The 11,345-nt window shown below is 32.5% G+C and overlaps 1 protein-coding gene across 1 annotated transcript; it reads right to left on the bottom strand.

Annotated features, from left to right (window-relative positions):
* Positions 1-4,836: 4,836 nt before the first annotated feature.
* LOC106681534 (protein GVQW3-like) lies at positions 4,837-5,262 on the bottom strand. The gene has a single exon (XM_014421881.1). It carries the CDS (start codon positions 5,260-5,262, stop codon positions 4,837-4,839), a length of 426 nt encoding a protein of 141 aa, XP_014277367.1.
* Between the last annotated feature and the right edge of the window lie 6,083 nt (positions 5,263-11,345).

Here is an 11,345-nt window from a genome sequence, read left to right as displayed (position 1 = left end):
AATAAAAATTAAATAAATCTATTTATTACTTTTAATAATAATAATAATAATAAAGGCTTAACGAACCCGAAGGTTCGATGCCGATACCACCAAACGCTCTCTGCACACATCCTTCCAGTGATGCCCCTCCAAACCCAATTCCACTAATTCTGTTTTAACACAATCCTCCCATCTACGTTTCGGTCTACCCCTCGGATGTTTACCCGTTGGCCCATCTCATACGCCGTTATGCTATAACTTGAATTATATTTACCTGGATTTATTACTTTTAATTTTATAAATTATATAGTAATGTAATGTAAAATATTATTTTGTAAATATGAATAGTCAACTACACTGTTTGTAATAAGGAATAACTAGTGCTTTTGTTTATGACAAAAGACTATCTGCAGCGTCATATGTTTAAAGAGTTAGTCGACTTTGAGGTCACTTAAAAATTGACAGTGCTTGTTGCATTATATATCGTTGGTTTGGAAGAAGACTGTCACAACTCCATCTAACAGGTGAAGTAAGAATTAAAACTTGAACTATCTTTCACATTAAAATATAGACAAATTGCAGTCTATTATTTTATTTTATTTTAAACCAGATCGGCCTGGTGGGCCTTACATGGTTGATATAACCGTTACATCGTATTTTTTTTTTAACATTTGATTATGGGAGGGGTATAGTCTCGTACAAAAGACAGCCCTAACTATATACGATGTTATAATTAAAAGAAGAAAAAAAGATCAAATAAATAGATAAGAATAATGCTTCTTAATAAAAGAGAATAGTAAAATTAATAACAAAAAAAAAAAAAAATAATGGCATTGGTACACTTAACAAAACTAAAAATTGCCCTCTAATGATAAAAAAAAAAAGAAGTTAATTTGAAAAAGGTACGAGAGAAGTAAAGAAAAAAAATAATAATAAGTAAAATAGAGGTAGTGTGAGTAATGAATTAATAAATATAGAATTTATAACAGAGTGGCCTGCAGAAGTGTTACATTATGGGCTTCAGTCTTCGGATTGAGGTTGGGTTTTCCAGGTTGGTAGGTCACTGCTCCATTAACTGTCGGCAACTGAGAACTTCATGAACCTTTTTTTTTTTTTTTTTATGTAATCCTCTAATGACTCCATAAAATTGCATTCGTTTGATTGTGAAAACATAAAAATGAATTTTGAGTTTTGACAGGCTTCTTCCTAACCGACGATATACAGCAAACACTGTCCTTACGATAGGTCTAGTTGTACTGATCACGCAGAAGCTGACTTTAAGAAAAATATTATAAAAAAATTTTTCTTTGAGAAAAATTATATCTTTTCGATTATACACGATTAGTTTCGAATAAACTCAATAATTATCCAATGTACAAAAAAAGTTAACCGGTTAAACTGAGATTTAAAGCAAATCTACGCTTAAGTTGGTAACCAAGCAAGGAACCATCCACATTTCCAGTTGGAACTGTTATCCAGGAGAAAACATATTGCATTATTTACTTTCTTTCCAAATTCAATAAAATGGATTTTACCGAGAAGGACGATTTGACAAAGGATTAGTTCCCCAGGCCATAATGAAAAAAAAATATTCCGATCTCGACCAAATCATTTTTTACAGTAGTCGTCTGAAGAATTTTTTCAGCTATTTCAACTGTCAAATGTGGTTTTAAATTTAACAAAACATGACTGTAATTAGACCAATCTGGACATATGGAGTTGAGCTTTGGGGCTCCACTAAACCTTCGAATTCCTCTCGTATTCAATCCTTACAATCCAAAATCCTTCGTAAAATCCTCAATGATCCTTACTTTGTCACAAATAAAATCATACATAAAGACCTTAATGTTTCCTATGTAACCGATCTAGCTCGAACCAGATATCACTCCTTCCATTATAAACTCTCTAACCAGTCAAACCCCTTAGTTTCTAATCTTGCAGCCTCTTCCATTCCTGACAATCCTCCGAGGCGCCTGAAAAGAACATGGGCACGAGACCAGCTAATGTAGGATGTCATTAGAGTGCTACCAATGGGTAGTCTCTCTACACGCCTGTAACACTCCAATTTAACTTAGATCAGATTTATTAAATGTATTATAATGTACAGTTGTAAATAGCAATAAATAAATATTAAAAAAAAGAAAAAAAAATTAACTAAACACAATTTGTTGGCGCAGAGATAACGTTACTGACAACACTAATAGTACACGAGCCGGAAAGAAAAGATAGTTATTTCACTTCAATATTTGATTACATTAATAAAAACTACATATTAATAATTATTATTCAAAATTTATGTGTGCTAGGTACAGGTACGGGGAATATAAAATGGCGGCTGTTTGAAAACGTTAAAACAAATTATTTTTTCATTTGCAGCTCTATATCTTTAAAACTACCAAAAACACTAGAAAACCTAAGAGAACATCATTTGATGAAGAGTATATTTGCTAAAATATGAGCCCTAACAGAGCTATTTACGTTCAATAGGTCCCGAGATATAGCTTTTTAAAAAGCAACATTTATTTTCGCAGGAGTTGTATTTGTTATAATATTTGACAAAACAAAATTCACAAAATATTAATTTCTAGTTGTTCGGATAAAAGTTTTCATTTACAAAAATATATATCTCAGGAACCATAAGACGTACATATCTGCCAGCACTTACAATAAAGGTAATTTAACTTATTATAAAGTGGTTTATGACACGTATCTTCGTAAGGGTAGTAGTTTTTGGATATACATTTTACACATGAACTTTTGTTCGAACAACTATAAATCAATTTATTTTTGCAAATATCATAAAAACTACTACTCCTAGAAAGATAAACGTCATAAACTACTGTATAGTACATTAAACAAGCTTTAATTTTAGTGCTAATAGAGATATGTATGTCAAATGGTTTTTGAGATATAGATTTCTAAAATAAATCAACTAACTTCTGATTTTTCCTTTTTCATCTTTTATGAAATGTTGCTTTTTAAAAAGCTATCTCGGGACCTATTAAACATAAATAGCTGTATTAGGGCTGAAATTTTGCCAAATTTACTCTCTTTAAATGATGTTTTCTTAGATTTTCTAGTGTTGTTAGTAGTTTTAAAGATATAGAGCTCCGAATGAAATATTAATTTTTTTTTACGTTTTGAAACAGCGGCCATTTTTTATTACCCCTACCTATACCTGGCAGATTCATTCATTTATACCAGTGATTATATATAGTATTCATTAAAGTAAAAATTGGGGTGAAATAATTGCCTTTTCTCTCCACTTGGGTTCTTGTACTTAATAAGTTAACTCCTGGACCCCACAAATTTTAATTAAATAATTTTCGGTTTGATTAAATGTTTCTTCAGCCAATGCTGGCCCACCTCCTGTTTCTATCCAGTACTGCTTATTGGCAGAAAATTCATGTTTTGCTGCAAATTTTTCATATTTATATAATTATTTATAGAATTATAAGAGGTCCTTAATTGCATATGTTGGTTTGTATTGAACTCTTTTTCTATCTCTTCCTGATAGTTTTTGTTTTATTGTAACACGGTCAGTTTTTTATATTTGTTTACCAATCTTACGAAATTTCCATCTCACAAACGGAGGAAATGAGGGCTTCTCTTGTTCCTACTGAAACAACAATTTCAATCTAATTGCAAAAATGAGAAAACGTAATTTCAATGAATACGTAACGTAAATACAATGAATTTAAGAGACACTTTTCCAAGTTACCTGATTATTTTATGTTAATTTACGTTACGTTAAGTTTATATAAGATGTAGCTATTTGATTCATTATTGTTGGCAGTTTTTTATTATGAATAAATATTTGTTCCTATTGATGAAATTTGAAATGAATTGAAAAAAGTATTACATTATTTGAATTTGAACTAATATCTGATTTGAATTTCCGAGAACACAAGCGCGATCTACCGACATTCATCTCACTTTCAGGTAACATCAGCTGCTAAGTTAACGGAGTTTTACTAAACTCTTGGACAAATCTTAGTTTTAGTGGACATTGCATCCTAAAGACTACTAAGATTAAGTCTCCTCTTCCCGTTTTAAACAAATATTCCAAAAGTGATATAGGAACGTCGCTCCCTGGGGCTCCAAGTGGATGGGAACTATGCTCACCATTACACCACCATCGCAAAATTCGAAGGCTGTCTAGAAAGGAACAGACGTTTTGAAATAAACAGTTCACAAATTGAAAAACTCAAAGTTTATTATATCCATTTGAAAGGTACAATCTTAAGATATTTTTCTACATAATCGCCATTCAGATTGAGATTTATCATACCATGGCACAAGTTAGAAATCAGTAGCCTGGAATTTCTTTCCAAGGTTTACACTGGCATGCAGTTCGGCGTCAGTATCAAAGCGTTGTTTACCGACCCATTTTTTCATTGTTGGGAAGAGACGGTAATCGCTCGGCGCCATATCCGGGCTGTATGATGGATGGTCAAACACCTCCCATCCAAAACCATTCAAGATTGCCCGATACGATTGGCCGTGTGTTGCCGTGAAAAAAAAAACACCTTGGTGCTAAGTTTTTCCCGACACTTATTTTTTATGGCGCGCCGTAACTTTCTTAGTGTTTTACAATACTTTTCTGAGTTAATTGTTGCTCCACGTTCAAGAAAATCAACGAAACCACTCCCTTGTAGTCCCAAAACACAATAGCCATGACCTTTCTTGGTGACAGCGTTTGCAAACACTTTCGTGGTTTCTTGGGAAATTGTCTGTGCGCCCATTCCATCGACTGCTGTTTTGTTTCACAGTTGATATGCTTCACCCAAGTCTCGTCCCCGGTTACGATACGATCAAGAACTGCATTACCATTCGTGCTTTATTCTTGGAGAAAGATCAGTGCTGCAGCCAGTCTCTTTTCTTATAGTCTTCTGTTAGGATTTTCGGAACCCACCAAGCACAAAATTTGTGGTAACCAAGCTTCCCCACCACAATTTGATGCACTGAACTCCGTGAAATTTGGGTTAAATGTTCTGACAGTTCTGTAATCGTGAAACGACGGTTTTCACGAATTTTGTCATTGATTTGCATTGTCAGGTCAGCAGTCACAAGGCTAGGACTGAGGTCCTCTTCATGAACACTGGTACGTCCATTTTTAAAATCAATGCACCATTGCCTTACTCGGCTTTCGCTCATTATCTCCTGCCCGTAAACACCACAAAACTGATGATAAATTTCAATTGGCTTGTTGTTTCGAGCCAACAAAACCTGATCACAGACCGCATTAGACAAGTGGCGGGATTTTTTTATTGCATGGCACATTTTGACGACTCACAGAGAGCAAATTGAGAAACACACAGTCCTCAGGCTACAACAGCTGGATGCGTACGCACATCATGATGGCGGCTCTATCCCCACCCCTCACTACGATAGGCCAAAACGTCTGTTAGTTTCTGGACAGCCCTGGTATTTCACTTGTATACATTTTTACTTTCCATGTAATATTTATGTATTATACGAATATAATAATAAAGGAGATTGCGAAAAAGGGGCCTCAAAGGGGCGGGTCCGGCTGGGAAGGATGGCCTACATTTAATTGTATTTTTCGTAAAATTAGTTTCTATGTATTTAGCACAACAATGAAGTAAACTATCAATATAATAAGAAAGATGTTTCGCATGTTACCAAGTTTAGTTCATGTTATTCTAGTGCATTATACTAACAACTTTTAAAGATGATTTAAATAATAGACAGTTGATAGATATTAAAATCGTTGAATAAAACAAATCGATCAAAAATCATGCATTTTATCACAAAAAATGTCAAGTTCTATCACTAAAGTGTCAATAACTGGTACAATCTTCCTAAATGGTTCTATAAAGTAATCTGAAAAAACAAATATGATGGAAGAGCTATATCGATTTTAAAATGTTGTCCAGCTTGTCTCACAACTCACTAAAGTCTACATTGAATTTTTATTTACTTATTCTTCATTTCCCGCCCTCCCTGAATATGTGACGTAATATTTCAGAACCATTAACCTTAAATATTCAGCAATAATTAAACTGTTAATCCTCCAGTTAATTTACTAACCAGAGAGAAGAGAGATGATATAGTGGTGCAAGTTAGAGCCGGAGCAGAGGATGGGGCAAGTTGGCCACTAAGTTAGTCACTTAGTGCAAGTATTTACGACAAGCAGTCCCTTACTAGGGCCCATTACTCGCACTATACCTAGGCTAAGTTGTATAGTGCTCTTCAGGTCTTAGTAGGGCAGTAAGGTAATAAGGGCAGGAGTAGAGAGTGGAGTTACTGTCTAGTAGTAATGGAGTAATAGCCTCTACAGTGGTATACAGTTGTAAATAGCAATAAATAAATATTAAAAAAAAATTCTTAACAAAGTGTAAATTATACATGATATAATATAACAAACATTTGTTTTATATATTCTTTTTATATTCATTAAGAAAACAAATATTACTTTATGCCTCTATTGGGCTTGTCAATTCTAAGAAGGGTGGAAAATAGTTGAAGTATTTCACAAACTATAGAACTTTAAAAATCGTATACTATTACTATACTAATATCGTATAATATATACTAATACTTCTACAAATATATTAAAAAATCACTAAAATTCGGACCACTATCAGCAAATATATTGCATATTAAATTTTTCACTCTATTTTAAAAAGTATTTTACTCAGTTTCCCATGAAAACCCGTTCAATTTTGGTTTATTTTTTAATAATTCGAAGTCAATGCATCTCGCAGAACATTTCTGGTGCGCTTTAGAAGGATAATTAAGTTGTCCGATATTACAATATAAAAATAAAATTTTAATCAGATCAATATTCGTAAAGATACAGCAAGGCATTATTTTCTTGGTATATTATTTTCGGCAGTGGTGAGGAAATTCGTGTGAGTGAATATAAAATAGAAGATATTATTTATAAACATTTTCTTTTCACAACAGCCTTTTTCGTGTCAAAAATTTAAACAGATGTTCTAACCTCACAGAGATAAAAACCATAGGACACGGGAAGGACAAATAGAGAGGAGAGGATACATAGAACCCTAATCCCTTGATTTATTTTAATCTATTCAGAGAGTGCCCGGGGGGGAGGGAGGGGGGGGAGTGCCCTGTGCGAGCTCATAATATCCCGTCGCCTCATATAGCAAATTATGAGCCGCGCATAATGTCTCGTGTCCTCGGCTTAGAGCCACCCACTAAACTAATCCTCTACGGCTTCATAAATAATAATAAGCTCTACAATTTGTAATGTAATTGAATAATGGACTTTTGATAGGTTTAGGAGAGTTTCAATTTGCTTTTTTGGTTAATTAGACATTCTTAATTAAAACTATCCATCAAAAGACCCGGTATAGTATCCAAAGTATAATTTTAAGCCCTCTTCTGTATATAAAGTAGCAATTCTATCTTCTGACAAATATTTAAATATTGAGGAAACTAGTATTTTCTGATTTTATCTATGCCAATCCTAAAAATTTGGTACCGTATGCATAGCACACAATTTTCATTATCACCATACCAGTCAATTTCAATAAACTTTTTGAGGTTAAAAACTTCTGAAATTCGAATATATTTTATTCTAAATTATCACAACATTTCGGGACTATTGTCCCATATAACCTCAAATTAGTCAAACTATTAATTTCACAAAGGAAATTATGTCATTATCTAAATGGCTGAAAAAATTGCTTTACTCTCAAACGCTGTGCAGCATTATGATAATTTAGAATAAAATGTATTCAAATTTTGGGAGTTTTTTATCTCACAAAAATTTCATGAAATTGACTTACCAGACTTCCTAAAAAGAAAATCCAGAATAATTTATTTTTATTTACTTAATAAGCAAAAACTCCTATCCATAGGATCCACTACTATCCAGATGGTAAACCTAACTGGGAATTTATAGGGTCTTACATGGTTAATGTAACCTTGGACGACATTTGGACAAACGACTAACCGGGAATCCTCACACACGATTGAAAAGACGAAACTGCACATCGATTTCGACTTTGATAGCACTTACAGACAAACGGTCTAAACTTCCAACACATTACAAAAGACTGATCTATATGACTGTAATAAGGCCAATCTGGACATATGGAGGATTGGAAACAGTGGATTTCTGTGCTTACCTTGGAACAATTTTCAATAAATCTTGGTAAAAATGGCAAAATAGACCAAAAACTGTCCAATAGGATAAATAAAGCAAATAGTATTTACTACCAGATACGCAATACTATTGTGGGAAAGAGAGAGTTAGGTAAGGATATCAAGTTCCACATCTTTAAAACAATATATCTTTCAACACTATTATATGACAGTGAAAGTTGGGTGACCCAAGATAAGCACATGTGCAGGATTACGGCTGCTGAAATGTAATTTTTGAGAAAAATATTGGGCAAAACTAGGAGAGACAAGATAGGAATGAAAGAATAAGAGAATAACTTCAGATCCCTTCAGTAAAATCAGTGATTAAAAACCGACAGCTCCGATTGTATGGACACGTCAGTAGAATGGGGGAAGAAAGAGTGCCAAGAAAATATATGAAGGCGAGGCAGACTGATAGGAGACCACGAGGCAGACCTAGAAGGAGCTATATGGAACATATCCACCGACTAGGTCTGGAAATAGGAAAAACACAGGCTCAAATGAAGAAGCTTGCTATGGACCGAGATGTGAGGACCATGTGGTTAGAGGCTCCTCCACGCTGAAAGACACTTAAGGAGGATGAGAAAGAAGAAACTAGAGTAATTATGTAAAAAGTAATTAGTATCAAGACAATTTTTTTGTATAAGGGGTTATCCCAAAACAATATGGTAAATATTATAAATCAAATATTTATGCAATATAAAAATGTATTTAAAAAAATAACATATTTTGGGGATTATTTTATAACTATATATTTAAGCATTGAAATGGATTGGATATGGGAATATTTTTATCGTTCTCCCGACGTGTTTGATAGTTATTTACAACTACACCTGCCTCCCACTCTCGCCTCTAAAGGAAGATATAGTCCCGATCCAGGCCATATTTCATAGTTCAGGTGCTTTCCGCTTGACGGACACTAAAGTCAATCATCTCGCAGAACCTCTCACCTGAAATCGAATTGCACACTCCTAGGATTGCATAACATCACACGAAACTTTGTTAACCACGGTCTGGACAGTTAGGAGTTCCCGAGGGCCCCCGACATGCGGTTTAAGGATGAGCCCCAAATAACGTAGTAAAAAAATATAGGTTAGAATAATTCTTAGTCTTAACTATAATTAATTAATCTAAACTATTTTTCACTTTCAATTACCCAATATATGGAATATGTAATAAGAGAAAGTGTTAAAGCCCAAATAAATCTGTCTGTCAATTTATCAAAAAATAATTTATTAATTCAATAAAAATTTAGATTTGAATAATGGATATAAGTACCTTGTAAAATTTATTAAAGTTTTATAATTCTGATACGCTTTTCCATAAGTAAAATGTCCCAATTTTGCAATGAAAAAAATATAAAATATATTCTCATACAAATATTATTCGAAATACGTTTCAGAAATTGGAAAATTAGTACGGTAAAGTATTACCACAATAAATAAAACGTAAATATTTGTTTCTGAAATGAGTGAGGACTAATTTCAACTCAAAGTACTGTGATAAGAGAAAGTTTCGTGATACCTGTAATATTTACTTCTATTTTTTTATTGCATAATATTGCATTAGAATTTGTTTTATGATAATTTATTTTATATGTTATTTATTATCACATAATCAATCGCTATTTAAAAAAGGCTATTTAAGATGAGAGGTTGGTCGCTGGGTGTGGTTAGTAACGTAATGGACAAAAATCAAAATAATTTTTTACAAGTTATTTACTATTGGAATTTTTAAACTAATCCTTAGCCTACTGATGTATACACATATTAAATTGTTTACATTTTCCTGTGAGGCCATATAAAGGTTAAAACTTGAGGAATTAATTCCTTTTGAAATAACCACAGTATCAGTTACAATTTGTTCCACTTTCCGTGTACGTCTCTTCTTAATAGAAGAAACCATCTATAATCATGGAAGCTTTGTTGAATACTGTAAAAAAGGGGAAAGTTTAATAAATATAATCTTAATTAAAACAAATATCAATTTTTTTCTAATTTTAAAATGACTTTTCTTAAAAAAGCTAAAACCGTTGTTGAGATTTAGGTGTAGAATTATTTATTGGACTGTCCTGAACCAAATTAAAAAAAAATTTTGCATATACTAGCAAGTTTTTTTATTTTTATATTTTTTTCAGAAAATTCGAAAACAAACGCCGATATTTTCGACATTTGGCATTCTACCCCTACGGAGCGAAAGAAAGAAGTAATCATGAAATTTTCAATAGAATATCTCAACTTAAAAAAAAAATCTCTGACAAGTTCATGTCCTTATCAAAAAGATTTTCGAGCTTTGATGAGTGGCAACTAAAAACAAATGGGAAAGCTCCCACCAAATTTTGAAACAATTTATTTTCCAATATAAAAATTGGCTCGATATACTTTTTTTAATGCCAGATTATATTGAGGAAAAATTAGAAAACAAAACTTCTCTGTTCAAATTTCTACATGTCGCGGACCAAGAAAATTGTTTATGGAATGCTCTGAAAAACAAAAATACAAGTTATATCGAAAAAATATACTGCAACACACTCGCAAATTGTCTTCACAGAGAAATATTTCAAAACAGTTGACAAAGATTTTGAAGGATTTTTTAATGTCTCAAATACTTCCAAGGAAAGTTTAAACGATTTTATTTCAAATTTAGAATTAGATATGTCAGATTCAGACTCTGATGATTTGTTGTAATTTGGTATTAATATTATTATTATTTTTTTTATTTTGAATCTCTGATTTTTTTTAATCCAATATCTACATATATTGAACCCTTAAATTATATCTAAATCCTTTGCCGTAATTTGCATAACTTATTAGCTATAATTTGTTTTATTTGCAGAAATAAAAATTCGTATTTATCTTTAGAAACTAACAAGCTGATGGTTGTTATTTTCTTTTTTGTTCTTAGTCCTGATGAAGTCATGAAATTCTGGCCAAAATTTTAGGACTAAAAATAACTTTTATTTATAATTATGAGAGATAGTTGACCGTGAATGATGAACGAGGAGAAGATGATTGGGGGTGTGGTCAAAGATAAACACAAATAAGTTGGATTAACCTATTTTATTGTGCCAACGTTTCGACTAGAGTTTCTAGCCTTCTTCAGGGCTAAAAACAGAACAAGATAACAACCACAGTAAGTATAGAAAATAAAAAAGAAACTATAAACAGAATAACATAAAATCGGAAATTGGCGTTTGATTTTCCAGCTAACAGGTTCGTTTTTATTCT

The sequence above is a fragment of the Halyomorpha halys genome, unplaced genomic scaffold (assembly GCF_000696795.3).
Source record: "Halyomorpha halys isolate HHAL.00 unplaced genomic scaffold, Hhal_1.1 Scaffold346.1, whole genome shotgun sequence".
NCBI classification, from domain to species: Eukaryota; Metazoa; Arthropoda; class Insecta; order Hemiptera; family Pentatomidae; genus Halyomorpha; species Halyomorpha halys.
This window is presented reverse-complemented; position numbering and strand designations above follow the sequence as displayed.